General features: G+C 37.0%; 1 protein-coding gene across 2 annotated transcripts in view; it reads right to left on the reverse strand.

Moving 5' to 3' along the window:
• rxfp2a (relaxin family peptide receptor 2a) overlaps positions 1-15,561 on the reverse strand; it is a 56,528-nt gene extending 40,967 nt beyond the window's left edge. For both annotated transcript variants that reach the window (XM_056271508.1, XM_056271507.1), the window contains exon 1: positions 15,238-15,561. In XM_056271508.1, the coding sequence (XP_056127483.1) occupies positions 15,238-15,325 (88 nt within the window). In that variant the 5' untranslated portion in view covers positions 15,326-15,561. The remainder of the gene's footprint in view (positions 1-15,237) is intronic.
• Between the last annotated feature and the right edge of the window lie 234 nt (positions 15,562-15,795).

Below are 15,795 nucleotides of genomic sequence, written 5' to 3' on the forward strand. Positions count from 1 at the left end.
TGCCACATCTACACATTAACACTGTTTTGCTTTAAACACATTACTAAAATGTCTTAATAATCTTTATATCACTCAAGCTGATGGTTCTATGGGGGGTTAATGCTTAAGCTCTGCCATTAATCATGGAGCAAGAACCCCCATAAGGAACCATTACTGCCAAAGATAAATTGTGTTTAATAAACTCAAGTAACTTGCCAAAGTGGTCCTGTCTGAATGACATTAATGTAATGTCATGGAATTATTGTTGGAGACTTTATAAATATTCACATACAGTATGCAACTCATTTATTGAATCAGCATTCAAGTAGTTAGCTTGACAATGTATTTAATTCGGTTTACAGTCTTAGAAAAACACATTAGTAATTTATATTAATAAAGGATATGCACAAAAGATAATGCTACAGCAACAAATTCAAAAGAACACTTACTTCTGAGAAAGCATAAGAGAAGAAGAGAGCATGATGACACACCAAGTGTAACAATTGCAGAGCAGAACGGTGCTCTCTAAACTGTGGAAATGTTTTAGATTTGCATTTAGTTTTTTGTTTCATGCAATTGAGGTTTGTAGCTCTCTTTAGGGCTCACATGAAACATTGGGGCACAAACTAATATGTGCCTCTAACATCTGGAAAGAGGCTTCCTCCCATGACAGTGGCAAAAGGATTTAAGGCAATGTTGCCAGGCAACCATACTGGGTGGCAGAATAAGATACTGCCAACCAGTAGTAATTCTACAACTTTATTCACTGCCCATAGCTACAATAACTGAAATGCATGCTGTGCTTCTTCAAATACAAAGAAAAACACAATTCAAAGCCTAGGCAGGAAAAAAAAAAACCAACATACCAGAAATGGGGGGAAATTTCTGGGGGGAAAGGGACATATAGGCTATATGAAAATTAAAGCACAACACAGGACAGCCCCATGACACTGCAGATACAGTGAAAGAGACTGGGTTCCAGTCCATGGTGGCAGGTGCTCATTTGTTAACAACTCTCTCAATTTGTTTACGGGCCAAGTCATTACCCGAACACCTCAAAATCAAAAACACAAGAACATTGTATACCCAACCCTACCTATAATCAGGAGTTTAAAAGAGCAAAGTCATGTTGAAAGAAAACTGTGGAAGTTGATAGAGCCACAACTGAGCCTTTATGTTCATCTTATTACACAATTAATGAAACAGGGCTCCATGTGCGACTTAATTTGCACTCAGCAGGTTTTTGACACTGGCCTATTGAAATGCAGTGTAACAACTCTCCATCACTTTTAGCTGAGAATGTGAGGAGATAAATATGGACATTAAATGCAGATGCTGCATTTAGAATAAATGCGTTTATCTCCTCTTAGAGAGGCATTCAAGTCTGGTCAGATGTTGATAACACGATGCGTTTGCAGTGAGAAAATGTTCCCTGGTTGACATGGCAAATTCTGGACATTTATTAAGTGCAATCTTTAAAATTAGTTTTTAATCTCAAAAGAACCACATATACTTGGGTAGATGCCATATTTAAAAGTGCGGTAAAGTGATTTCTGAGAAACACCGTTGAAAATTTAAATCAACACCTAAATGAGGGGTGTCCAATCCTGCTCCTGGAGGGTCACTGTCCTGCAGAGTTTAGCTTGGCACAAAAATAATACATAAATTAATTTGTATATTTGTAAATGGACTACTTGTACTACTACTTTGCGTTCTTCTTTTTATTACTCGAGAGTTTCCGGTAACAGCGTTCAGCGCACCTGCATACAGACAGTTTCTCATGAGATTATTACTACATTTTCTGGCTGTCAATTGATTAAAACACTGAGTCATGTTCACTGCATTACATGAATTATCTTGAACCTGCTGAAATGTTCCTATAGGCTAAATATATTTTCTTTCCAAAGGGGCATTCTGAATAATAAATAAATATGTTTCCTACTAACCTGCAGTAGTCCAGTGCTCGTTTTCTCATGAACGGTGTTTTTTCTCTTCATACATGTTGTTGAGTTTCCATTTTTAAATCAATTTGATTGCTTGTGTGACCTGGTGCTCTTTTGGTCTTAATTAATCACCAATCACCACTAATTAATCACTATTTGGTTCTAATATATGGTGCACAATTCCCCTCATGGGAAAATCTCAGGCCACATTTACACATAGCCGGGTATTTAGAGAAACGAATATTCATTTATTAATTCATATTACCGCATACTCAAATTCATTTTATAACTGTATCATTTATTTCCTTTAATTCCTTTTATAACTGCTTTAATTCCCCAGGCTGCTTTTATTTTGTGTCTATTTTCTATGCAAAGCTCTATGAATTGCTATAGTGTGATTATTTCACTGTAAGCTTTTGAATAACTGTTTGAATTTTCCTTGCATTTATTTTGTGATTATTTCATCTCTATGTAAAGCACTTTGAATTGCTATAGTGAATGAAATGTGCTATATAAATAAACTTGCCTTGCCTTAATCTGAAACAGTAACGCGTTGACAGCGCTCTTACTTTGAATATTAATTAAGAATTTCACCAAAAAACATGTAAATTACATACAGTAAAACGATTGACAATGAAAAATGGCACAAAATAGTGATTAAAATATTTAAAACAAATAAATAAAGGTTTGTACTGATCTTATTCATCAGGTCTCACAAATTTTCAGCCTCAGAAAATGTCTAGATTTTTAAATCTTGCGGACACTCATTTTAGCGTTTAGTCAACTAGGTCATTAGAGCACATTTAAAATATTTATAACTGGAAATAAATGAGTTAAACTATGTGGCAAGCCGTGTGGGGCAGAGAGCCGTGGGAACGGAGCGATTGCTAATGAGCGTCACCTGCGCGCCACACCTGCTTTGAGTCTCATGGAAGGAGATCTGGAAGAATAAAAGGTGGAGTGATGACAGTGCAAGATGAGAGAGAACCAGGCCTGGGGCCTGTTTCAATAAGGAGGTTCAACCAACTCTGAGTTAAAACTTGAACTCTGAGTTGATTTACCCTGAGATGGGAAACTGTGAGTTTTTGGTTTCAGAACAGCTGAATTGAGTTAGTTCAATCTACTCTGAATAGGTTGACTGAGTTAAGAGTGTGCACACTGACTACGAAAAGCCATGATCAATGGAGCTCCGAAACTACGATTCACCATGGCAACAGCACCCGACAAAAAGACGTCCACATCAATACACAAGTATAATTCTTAATCAATGTTATATTCAGAGGCGGACAGAGTGAGCTTTGTTACTTGAGTAAAAGTCCAGATACCCCTTGCTAAATTTTACTCAAGTACAAGTAAAAGTACTACATTCAGATGTCTACTTAAGTAAAAGTACTAAAGTACTTGTTTTTAAAAGTACTTGAGTATCAAGAGTACAAGAGTAGATTTTCTAAATATTGCATTACTAATCTACTGCCACAGTGCTTACATTTATGCACAGAAACGTCCTACATGGAGTTATGAAAAATGTTAATGTTAATACCTTGGAGAATGTAAAAGGAATTGAAAGTAAAATCAAGTCATTTTCATCTTTTTACCATGTTGCTTTATTTAATTTAATTAAATTTTTGGGGGGTCCCATCTTTAACTGCGGGGACAACACACACCAAGGGCGAAATTGTCAATCACACATTGGGGGGGACAGCTGTGGAACTTTTTGTGTTGGCGCATGCACACATTTTTTTAATCAAAATAAAATAAAAGTCAGAGTCCAAATGTTTGTAATTGTATAACACAACAAGGAATTTTATTAGATCTGATCGTCAAACCAACGTATAGCCTACTCACAATGATTACAGCATCGGCATCAATTACAGGCCTGAATTGACAACAAAGCGGTCAGTGATCTCTCTCTCTTATATTCTTCTATAAACATATAGTGGCTATAAACATTTTGATTAAATTACTGTTACAGGATAACAGGATATTTACCATTCATAGATAGCCTATGTGCCAAATGTCTGTCAATTTCCGCGCTCCTCCTAACTCTTCTTCTGTTTGGTTTTTCCTAACTCACTGACGATGCACAAGCTACTAAAGGGATAGGAGAACATGACATGGATTTCAGGAGAAATAGGTTTTGCTAAATGTATAGTGTAAGACAAGTCGAATGGATTTAGGAAATGGACCGGCCGGTATTTTATATTTTCGGAGCTGGGAAGAAAGACTTAGGCTATTTGCAATCACATCGATATGGCCCTGCCCGCATAATCATACAAGCCGCGTTTCCATTACCCTTCAAATTGCGCAAATTGAAATTGCGTAATAAAAATGCGGAAACACGTCCATTTCGCAAAAACTCCCGTTTATCCCAATAAAGTTTTTACGCTCGCATGAGGAGGTTTTTCAGGCAATTTGAAAAAGGAATATTTCGCAAAACTGCAATGGAAACGGGTTTTGCGCATTTACAGTCACCTGACTTAGAATACGCGGTGTGTTTTGGGTCCTTGTCCGCAAATAATAATAATAATTATCATCATTATTATAACATTTATTATATGTAGAAGACGCTTTTATCCAAAAAAGGAACAAAGCAATTCGTCACATTTCATTCATAATACAGGTTGGACAATAATAATAGGGCTAAGATTATCACAAATAAACACAAGATTTTGACGCATATCCAAGTGTGTGTGCGGACTGGGTGTGGAGCGCGCACTGGATGGCAGGGAGGCGCGGCCGCGAACACTTGCATTTTCCTATCAACAGTCGAAACAACTTAAAATACTCGATCATTTCTGGTCATACAGAATATAATAATACATTATTCGCAACTACTTTTATTTGCGTAATCTCACAATAACAAGAAAACGATGTGCTTTTGTAAAATAAAATAAAACAATCAGGCGCGCTTTCATGATCTCCGTGAACTGAAGCGCGAGAACTGATAGGCTATATAGCCTTTGTAGACTGAAGCTTTAAATGTCCACTTTAAAAGGAACAAATTCGAATCGAAAGCTAATACCTTCTGATTATGTAATCCGTATGAAAGGTGCATTTCTCTCTAAAGGTGCATCCGGAGATGGAGATATGTTTTTAGCCGACACTGATTTAGGAAAACATTAGTTTATTAATAAACAATTAAAATGCCTCGTTATTTTTTCAGACACATTTATTATAGCCTAACTCACCTATACATCCCCTTTCTGTAGGCTGTGGTTATGGGAAAAATATAATTTCCAGGTTCTAATTTGGCCTTAGAAAACCAGTAAAATCTACATTTTTTTTCTCCATATTAATTTGTGAATATTTTAAATGTTTAATAAAGGGGCAAAAAGTCATAAACAAATATCTGAAAATTCGTCTCTCTCTCTCTCTCTCTCTCTCTCTCTCTCTCTCTCTCATATATATATATATATATATATATTTTTTTTTTTTGTGCAGCATTTGGTGTAGGCCACAGGTCAAACTAAAATGTTGGTGTTCACCTTTGCGTTTTAAAAATACAACAACCGTTCATTTTTCGTTTTGCAATTACGGGTTAAATAAGAAAAATGAATGCAAGTAGGCCTACACTGACCGTTTGGACATAATACGAGACAGAGTTTTTTATTGAATTCATAAAAGAAACAATAATTACAGGAATAGTCTACTGGACTCTAAACCCACTGATCTATATAATGACATTAATAAAGTCATTCTATATTGATCAGTGTCTAAACCTCAAAGAAATGCCACAATCAAGACATCGGAGCAGAAATGAGGGAGAAACACCCAGGAAATCCGTGTCTTTCCCTGCCATTAACGCTTGGATAACACGCCACTTCTCCTTCCATTAATAATAATAATGTCTATGCGGTGGCTGTGATATAGGCTATAAACCTACCAACGTCCGTTGCCATGATTTTTGGAATGACTTATCGCGAGAGGAAAAAAAGACGTTTTAGTCGCATAACATCGGTTAATGGAACGCCGTCATTTCGCAATAGTTTTTTATCGACATTTAGAAAATATCGCAAAAGTTTTGCGCAAATCTGTAATGGAAACGCGCCCCAAATATGATCAAATATTGGGGGGGACAAATTGCCCTTCGTTGAATATTGGGGGGGACGTGTCCCCCTGTCCCCCCATAGAATTACGCCTATGACACACACACACACACACACCACATGTAAGGGTGGCGCTGCCAATAAAGCACCTAAAAGCTGTCACAAAGAACTGGCAAAAGGAATGATTATGAATATGTAAAATATAGCAAGGAGATATTTTAATTGTTTATTAATAAACACTTGTTAATAAACAAGTGTTTTCTTTGTCAGTGTCGGCTAGATGAAGTTGACGATGCTGACTCGCGATCTTCAGTAGTGAACGCGCCAGAGAGAAATGCACATTTCATACGGATTACATAAGCAGAGAGCAATCTGTAGTCTGTTTTCTTTCGTTTTGAATTTTTCTGTTTAAAAGTAGACATGTCTGTGAGAGGCAAGTAGGCTACCTTATACACTGAGTTTCGGTTCATTTATGAGACGAGATCCAGTTCACGTGCCGGCGCCTCCGTTTCTTATCTATCGTCTGCTATTTACTTCTTATTTATTAAACCCAGGCAATTGGTTGATGAAACATTGATTAAAATTAAGACACAATTAATGCAAAACGAAATTCAGGTTAAAGAAAGGTTATGTGTTTTCTGTTTGATGTCTCTGTGAAAGTTTTAAAGCATTTTTTATGCCGCTTTCAGAGCGCTCACATCCGTAACGGAGAACACGTCCATAACATTGTTTTTTCCTCATAAATGCAAACCCGAAAAATAAAATAAAACAAAATTAATATTTTATGTACTGTGCGCCAACCCTTCTTCGTTCGCTGGGTAGTAGCCTACTTTGGTTTGCGCAGTGTAATTCACATAATCAGTCAAAATATATTTTGCCTCCTAAAGTTTTTTTTTTAAGAAATCAGAAATCCCTCGTGGCTATGCCACTGCCACATTTGAACCTGACTGTGTTAAACACACCACATACTCAAGAACATCAAACTAAATGCTTGGCTTACATTAATGTGTAATATAAAATCTGACCATGGAGTTGACTTTGGCGGAAAGCTGAAAGTGATTGCTGATAGGCTGTCCCAATCAGTGGCGCCTGCACAATCCAATCACGTTTGAGAGGGAAACAACAAATTGAGGGTTTCCGAGATTTTTCTTTTTTTTTTTACTTTTTTTTTTTTTACTCGGGTACTCACGGTTATGGATAGAAATGTATTGGAGTAAAGAGTACAATATTTGCCTCTCAAATGTACTTGAGTAAAGTCATGAGTACTCCCCAAAAATGATACTCGAGTAAAGTACAGATCCCTCAAAATTGTACTTAAGTACTGTACTCAAGTAAATGTACTCCGTTACTGTCCGGCTCTGGTTATATTATCAGGTGAAAACTGACAAAGCGGTAAGTTATTGAACTAATACTCATTTTCATGGTATCCTACATGCAAAAAAAAAAAAAAAAATGCTTTTCTTACTTAGCCTTTTTGTCTTGTTGTTTCCAGTCAAAATATCAAAAAATTCTTAAATCAAGATGCATTTACTAAAAGAAAAACTCTGGGTTTATCTAAGAAAACCTGCTCCCGACCAGGTTAGGTTCACAGAGTAAGTTACCATGGTAACTGACTCTGAGTATAAGTTACCTCTCTTTTAGAAACAGGCTTGACATACCTCCCATTCTGAAACGGAAAACCCAGAGTTTCCCTCATCTCAGGGTTATCATACTCAGAGTTTTCACTTAACCTCCTTTCTGAAACAGGCCCCTGGACTTTACCTTGTGTTTTGTTTATGTTTTTTGACAGTCATCCGTGAGGGGCTGCTGCTTTACTTTCATTTCGTGTTTGTTTATTTTATGATTAAAGTTCCGTTGAACATTTCCAGGTCCCAACTCCTACTTCCCTGAACTACTAACGTTGTTACATTCCATTTCAAAACAGAAGTGCACCACGAAGCTCGGTGCAGGTAGTCCATTGTCCCGCTGAACTGAATGTGACCATTTACATACTGAGAGTATGGTTTTACATCTAATTCACCCTGAAGTTCATTCTGCTTGTGATTCAAAATCAAAGCTTTTTAAACAGATGGCACGTCTATCTCTCACAGCATCATTTTCATTCTTGTTGAATAAAACATGGCATCTACCATGACTCTTCTGTTTTGGAATGGTGTTTAGTCTATTTCTGACTCAAGCAACTGAAATAAGATCCGTCTGTACCATGGTACTCAGATCCCCTATTGTTTGCCTGTGCCACCTTATTTCACCCCATGAAAGCCTGTAGCCATTTAACTCTACTTATCCGAGAGAGGTTTTATGATTCCATATGGTTCTGTTAAGAAACAGATAAATGCTGATTTTACTTATTTATTAACCCCCATGCTTTGTTCGGGTTCTGAGAGACACTTTTTAATAGTTCTAAAAACATGCTACATACTTATAAACACAATTCCAACTTGATCCTTTAAACATAAACCAGGAAAAAAGAAAGTTATTAAGTATATGTGACGATAGGAAACTCCAGATATAAAAGATGAATAAATGCAAATAAGTTTTACATGAAAATGTGTCATATTTGAAGTCTTTCACTCCAGCCAACTGTTGGATTTGTTTTGTTCAGTAAATATATATTTTGAATTAGTTTTGTTTTTTTATCTTACCACACTGGCAAAATTTAGACAGGTTTATCCTTAAAAGCAAGAAAAACAATTAAAATAGGGAAAACTGTCAGTTACTAACTAAAGAACTGAAAATCATTGTAATTTATAGGCTATGCTACTATACTAAAATTACCCGAATAACGCACAGCTCTCCAAGCACTGGGCCCTTTGCTTTTTATTCATCCTTTTTACATCCACTTAAAATGCTCACAGATGTCCACAGCTTATTGTTTCTTTAAGGCCGTGTGTCCACCAAAGCGTTTTTAGCCAGCTGAAAACGCTAGACGCGGCTCTGCTGAAAACGCCTAGCTTTGGACGGCTGGGTAAAAAGTGGCAGTGATGAGCCCAAAGTGATGATTAGTTTTACCCAAAGTTGAACATTCTTCAACTCTCGGCGACCTGTAAAAACGTCAGGCGCTTGGCGCTTCAGCGTGAAAAAAACGTTCAGCGCCTCGTTACGCTCATGGCGTTCTAAAAACGCAGCGCTCCCATTGAAAACAATATAGGCTCAATGCACGAGATCGCTTCCGTGTTTTGTCTCAGCCCGCCCAGTTACATCCGGTGCTGCATCGCAAGCCGTTTTTGCATTAGGTGGAGATAATGGCAAATTACACTCGCTTTTTACAAGAACTTCCAGCGGTTAACGTGAATGATGTTAACAATATTGTGAGGCAGTTAGCTGTCACACATAAGAGTAAGAAAGAGAAGGGCATTAATTTATATATTTCGAGCTACATCAGCAACTTTGAGGGTGAGTAATCTCTCATTTAATGCGAAATCCGACTAGCGAATCCGTTTCTAAAATTGTTGTCTCGTTTCTGAGAAAATGAATTTTATTAAAGTTTGGCCGCTAGTACACTTCGCTATAGAACGCGCTATGCGGAGGTAAAGACACTGGCTGAGATTCTACCGGAAATACGTCAGCAGCGTTCGTGCATAGAGCCTGTTGAAAACATACGTCAGGCGCGTGGAAACATGCTTTGGTGGACACACGGCCTTAGGCTTGGGTTTATGAGCAATGCAACTTTTTATTCAAAACCTGTGGTGTCTGACAACATGTGGGGACCGCAGTGCGTACAGGCTGAAACGCAATTCAATCGAGTCTTTGTGTAGAAAGAAGCACCTGAGTGACTGACTAACTGCGATGAAACGTTGTGTTTTGTAGATAAGCAGCGAGAAAAGCCACCACCTGTGCCACGTTTAGTTTTATCTGATAGAAGTTCGTGTAGTCAAAGAACACGTGTTAAACAAGCAAAATATTGTCATGTCATGCCACAGAACAGAGTGTACAGCGAGAAGGGTCAAAAGTTCCTCAGAGGTCTGACACTACCCAGCAAGCAATAGCCGTCATTTCAACGTCTCGGTTAAATATAGACCCGATAGTCCGGCTATGTGTAACCCACTTCTAGCCTAAATAACATTGAATCTGGTTACATGTAATTTTTTCCAAATAACTTGCGAGATGTAAGATATTCCATCATGTTAGCAAAGTCAACTGTAATTACAAAGTGTTTGGCTTCATTTATTTGCCATGTTCTATGTGTAGGCTGTGCATAGCCACGATTTAGCTCGTAGTAAGACGGGCTATTTCCCCGCAAGCAATAGCCGTCATTTCACCGTCTCTGTTTTACCCGATATAGTCCGTAACCCACTAGCCAAAATAACCTTGAATTTGGATACATGTAAGTTTGGATACATGTAAGTTTGTAAGTTGTTAATGTTCTTTTTCTAAATAAAACCTTTTATATTTAATTTGTTTGGATGGATTGTCATTTATGAGTACCTGTTATATTTGAGTGAAAAGAATCCTTTAGCCATCATTTTGTTGTCTATTACATGTACATGTAGTTGTTTAATAGCCGTCTAATTGATGACTAGTCTATTCTTGGGCTATGGTTAGACGTCTATTAGATTTTCACTGACAGCCCAAATTCAGCCTTGTTTTAGCCTGGAGTCCCAAATGCACACTGTCTTTGTATGTATGTAGTCGTTCAATAACCGTCTAATTGATGACGACTAGTCTATTCTTGGGCTATGGTTAGACGTCTTATTATTGGGCTATAGACGTCTATTAGATTTTGGGCTGTGTTTTGACGGCTATTAGACGTCTTTTAGACGCAAAATTGCTTGCTGGGTAGTGTTCTCTTCTTTTCAGTGAACTATGTCTTAAACATTGGCGATAGCATAATACATTGCTGATTATGTGTAGGGATGCATCGATCCGATACTCAGTATCGGTATCGGCTCCGATACTGCCGTTTTTGCCGGATCGGGTATCGGTCAGAGGAGGCCGATCCAAATCCGATATTGTGCGTATTTTTCTGTGTTATTGTTAAGCCCCACAAAAGGCACAAAAACATTATCAAGTACCATAAAGTTTTCGTGCACTATCTTATAAGTGTTCTGAAGCCATTATATACAGAGGTGTAGTGGTAAAAAAAGAGGTGGGTAAACTATAAATTCTGGTGGACCACGACGTGGTCACCCGGTAAGGTGGGCCACTGCCTACCGGTGTATGTGTATCTCCTGATGACATTGCTATATAGGGAGGGTTTGACATTAAGCCTTTTCATACGCTTAATCTGTCATTCACTTGTCCGAGTAAAAAAGTTTCTCGTCCGGATTTTTTATTATTATTTTTTTTATTCTGAAACAATATATTCTCATCAGTGTTCAATCACCTTTGATATTTAAATCGGCATATTATAATATCTGCACCTTTAAAGGGCATCCCCTCCCCCAATCTTATTAAATTTATGCTTCATCTTTCATTTTAAATTCCTAAATTTGATCAATAAATTCAATTATTTCGATTAATAAGACACTATAGGGCTGATCAAATTAAATCATTTACACTGAAAAATTCCAATTGCATAAAATAATGTTATGAAATTGATTTAAATTTACAAATAAGAAACGTTGGACAGAATGATCTACTTTTAAACATAACACGAAACCGCCAGTAGGTGGCGGTAGGCGACCGTCTTAATGAGTGAGTCATTGATTCATTCATTCAAACGATTTGTTCAAACGGTTGATTCATTCAAGAATGAGACAGATGTTTACGAATGGGTCATTGAATCTTTGACTCAATCGATTCCTTCAAAATGCTGAATCATTCAGTAGCCTAATGAAAACAGGTCGAGTGTTCCTGTGAGATATGCGCCGTGGTTCTGCTGTGATTTTTGTTTGGAACTATTTTCGCTGCTGAAACAGAACAAAAACAGCCAATATTGCATCTAAAATGTAAGTGACTTAATTTTAACTGTTTATTGAACTGTTGTAGGAAATCAATGTCACATTTTCAATCGTGATGGTGTTCAGGAAAAATAATTGAGGTTGCTTAACATATGTAAAAAATATAAAAACTCCATTTAGATTTTTTATAGGCAGTATGTTGTTAACTGAGTGTGTGTGTGCGCTCATTTGTGTAGATTTCTCCTCGAGAGGCTGCGCGAGCGTCAACAGCGCAACCTTACCGTCAGTAAAAGTCAACAACACTGACAGTAATGCAGCGCAATATGAAAGAGTTCGTCTTAGGTTTAACAACCTATGAAACTAGTAATGAACAATATAAAACTAAAACGACATAAGCTTAATTTATAGCTATTTAGAGGAGGATAAACGCAATTTAGAGGTGGATAAACGCACTTTGGAGGTGGGTAAACGCTATTTCCGAATATTGGGAGGTGCGTAAACGGCGTTTACGTGCGTTTAGCCTCCACTACATCCCTGATTATATAGTATAATGTGAGATAAAAATTAATATTTAAGTCATTAAATTCAAGACCTCGTAAACTTTTTCCCTCCGCTGCGGCTGTCAGTCATTCTCCATTCAGCATTTAACAGCGCGTCGCGTTCTGTTACGACAGGCAACACGATGAAACTCTCCAAGATCAAGATGATTCAATGTTACTATTATTATTCTTGATCTGTAGATAAAGGTCTATGGTTTAGCATAAAACAACTTTATATTGCTGGACTTTATTGCTGTAACTAAATCATGTTACTTTCTACCGGGCGTCTGTTAGATCGCAACAGAGTAGCCTAGAGTCAGAGAGCACTATAATTGTTCTTCACGCGCACAGTAACTGAAATTTAAAACTGTTAAAAGAAAAGGCTCAATAAACGATTGCATAGATACTGTGTATAATACACTACGCATCGATATGTCTTTCCTTTGTGCTTTGAACTGTTCAATGCGGATTCGACGCGCTGCGCGCTGTGACTCCGTGTTGCTTCAAGCGCATCATTCTGCGCTCGGGATGCGCATAAGCGCTGTGTGCCGCACTGTATTGGATCCTTTCATAATCATATAATACTACTTTTGCGCAATGAAAGATTATTAATAGCCTTTCTTGTTCTGTCCTATCTATCATATGTTGCTGCCTCATTAAACAGCTGTGCTATACATTTAAAACATGTCTCAATTTTATAGTAGCCTAGCCATAGGCTAGGCCCTATATATAATAATTTATCTTTTTGATTTTTGTTATCTTGTTTTTCATGAATGTATTTTACAACAATACAAAGAGCAATGTGTAATGTTTGACCAGATTTAGTGTTACACTTATTGTCTCTTATTTGTTCCCCTAAATTTTCTTCACTAAATGTTCAGATTTTATACAATTATTGTGCACTCATGATTTTTCTAGACTAAATTGCACTGCTGAATTATCCACTAATCTAGTTTATTATAGCATTTTTGTCACAGATTATGATCATATATTTTTTGGATTTGTTGTTTTTCTTTAAAATTAAGTTGTCTGTGTTAAGTAGATTGTGTTTAACACACAAAAGAGTGATTATCAGTTGAACACACAGAGTTATAGAAATTCTACTTGATTTAAAAAAAAAACTGCACTATCGGATTGGTATCGGTATCGGCCGATACTCAGAATTTTGGGATCGGATCGGATCGGTTTTGAAAAAGCGGTATCGTTGCATCCCTAATTATGTGTAGGCTAGATTATTTCATATCGCATTCTTTATACTCCATTCAGTAATCAAACATACAGCCACTTCGTATAAATCGTCAGAAATCGAGGCAATGGCTTGGCTATAGCTGGGTTTCAGTCACGTGATTATGATGACGCGCCAAATTCAGATGGAGGGCATGTGTTGTTGGAATCGTGACATAGGAGGTAACAGTGTATCATGGTACATGCACGTGTAGGCCTACTGTAACCCCATGTTTCCATGTGCCCTTAAACTCGAATTATCTGAATCTAAAGGTGTAAACATGAAACATGTGCAACCTATTATAAAGTGTTATGAAAGCTTTAGATCATTATGATATGAAAATATTATTTCCTCACTAAAGCTCTCATCTTTGACAAAGTCCATCATTGATTTGAACTATAATATTGAATTTGTCTGAACAATGACTTGTTACAAACAGATAGAGCATAAGCTAATAGAGTAGAATAATATTTGTCATTGTACAAGCATAAGATGAAGTTTCATTCTTCATTCATTCAAGTTTGAAACTTTCAAATTAATTTTATAATACAGCACAGAAATACAAATGATTGGCTATATAAAATTAGCAATTCTAAAAAGTATCCGGCAGTATATCAATAATGCAAATAGCTCAGATGTGCATTAAAACCTAAACAGAACACATACACAAAAAACACACACAAAAAAACAGTACAGGTGAATGTATTAGTCAATGCACACTTGAGGTTAAACTGTCAACAATGCTTTTCTTGTGCAAATTATTTTTTTCTTATTTGGCAGATGCCGTGATGACCAACTTCCCAGCAGCAACAGAGTTTTATATTTTATTATCTTAAGTTGTTGATGTTCCATGTATTTTTTATATTGTATTTTTAATATTTGATTTGGTCATTTTTATGTTTTGATCTTTTCGTAAGTTGTTAATGTTCTTTTTCTAAATAAAACCTTTTATATTTAATTTGTTTGGATGGATTGTCATTTATGAGTACCTGTTATATTTGAGTGAAAAGAATCCTTTAGCCATCATTTTGTTGTCTATTACATGTACATGTAGTTGTTTAATAGCCGTCTAATTGATGACTAGTCTATTCTTGGGCTATGGTTAGACGTCTATTAGATTTTCACTGACAGCCCAAATTCAGCCTTGTTTTAGCCTGGAGTTCCATATGCACACTGTCTATGTATGTATGTAGTCGTTCAATAACAGTCTAATTGATGACGACTAGTCTATTCTTGGGCTATGGTTAGACGTCTTATTATTGGGCTATAGACGTCTATTAGATTTTGGGCTGTGTTTTGACGGCTATTAGACGTCTTTTAGACGCAAAATTGCTTGCTGGGTAGTGTTCTCTTCTTTTCAGTGAACTATGTCTTAAACATTGGCGATAGCATAATACATTGCTGATTATGTGTAGGCTAGATTATTTCATATCGCATTCTTTATACTCCATTCAGTAATCAAACATACAGCCACTTCGTATAAATCGTCAGAACTGGCTACATTAAAATAATGACTCGCATAGGCTATAAGAGGTTAGCAGATCACATGGACGAAAGAGTAAAAGTTTGCAGGAATTAAAGAAGACTGTTGTGAGAAAGACCACCATGTGCTTTACAAATCACATCCAAACGAAACCGCTTATGAAGTGCCAACAAAGATATTACCTTCGGTTTCCACCCTGGAGTTTTGAATGAAAAGGAAAATGACGGTTAATTCCAAAAGAGTGTTTGAAGGATATTTGAAGGATTTCATGCTGAAGCCTCACAGCGGTCCTCCAAAGACATTACCGACCGGACAGACTTTTCCCAAATCGCACTATTTCCAAAGGAAGATGAGCGTTTATCGCTTTCGTGGGGACGAACGATAGAGTATCGCTCGGTTGGTCCAGCAGTTTCTGTCACCTGCTCCCGCGGACTGAGAGACTTGATGAGCTGGTGCAGAGCTCGACATTATTCATTGAGAATTTCGTCACTGCCGCGTGGTTAGGGATTATAAACACTTAAGTAGTAGGCTAAATGTCTTTGCTTTTATTTTACACTTTTGTGAGAACGCCTATTCATATTCCTGTGATCAATATGGGGAACACTTAGCCTACACATACAGTCACATAAAACCAGCCAAACTGAGTGAAAATGAATACATTCATAAATGGGTCAACATTGCTATTGCAAGGTGTGTTAAAACCCTTGCCTTCATTGGCACACTCAGAAGGAAGACCTTTG

The sequence above is a fragment of the Rhinichthys klamathensis genome, unplaced genomic scaffold (genome assembly GCF_029890125.1).
Source record: "Rhinichthys klamathensis goyatoka isolate OS25496 unplaced genomic scaffold, OSU_Roscu_1.1 h1tg000321l_1, whole genome shotgun sequence".
NCBI classification, from domain to species: Eukaryota; Metazoa; Chordata; class Actinopteri; order Cypriniformes; family Leuciscidae; genus Rhinichthys; species Rhinichthys klamathensis.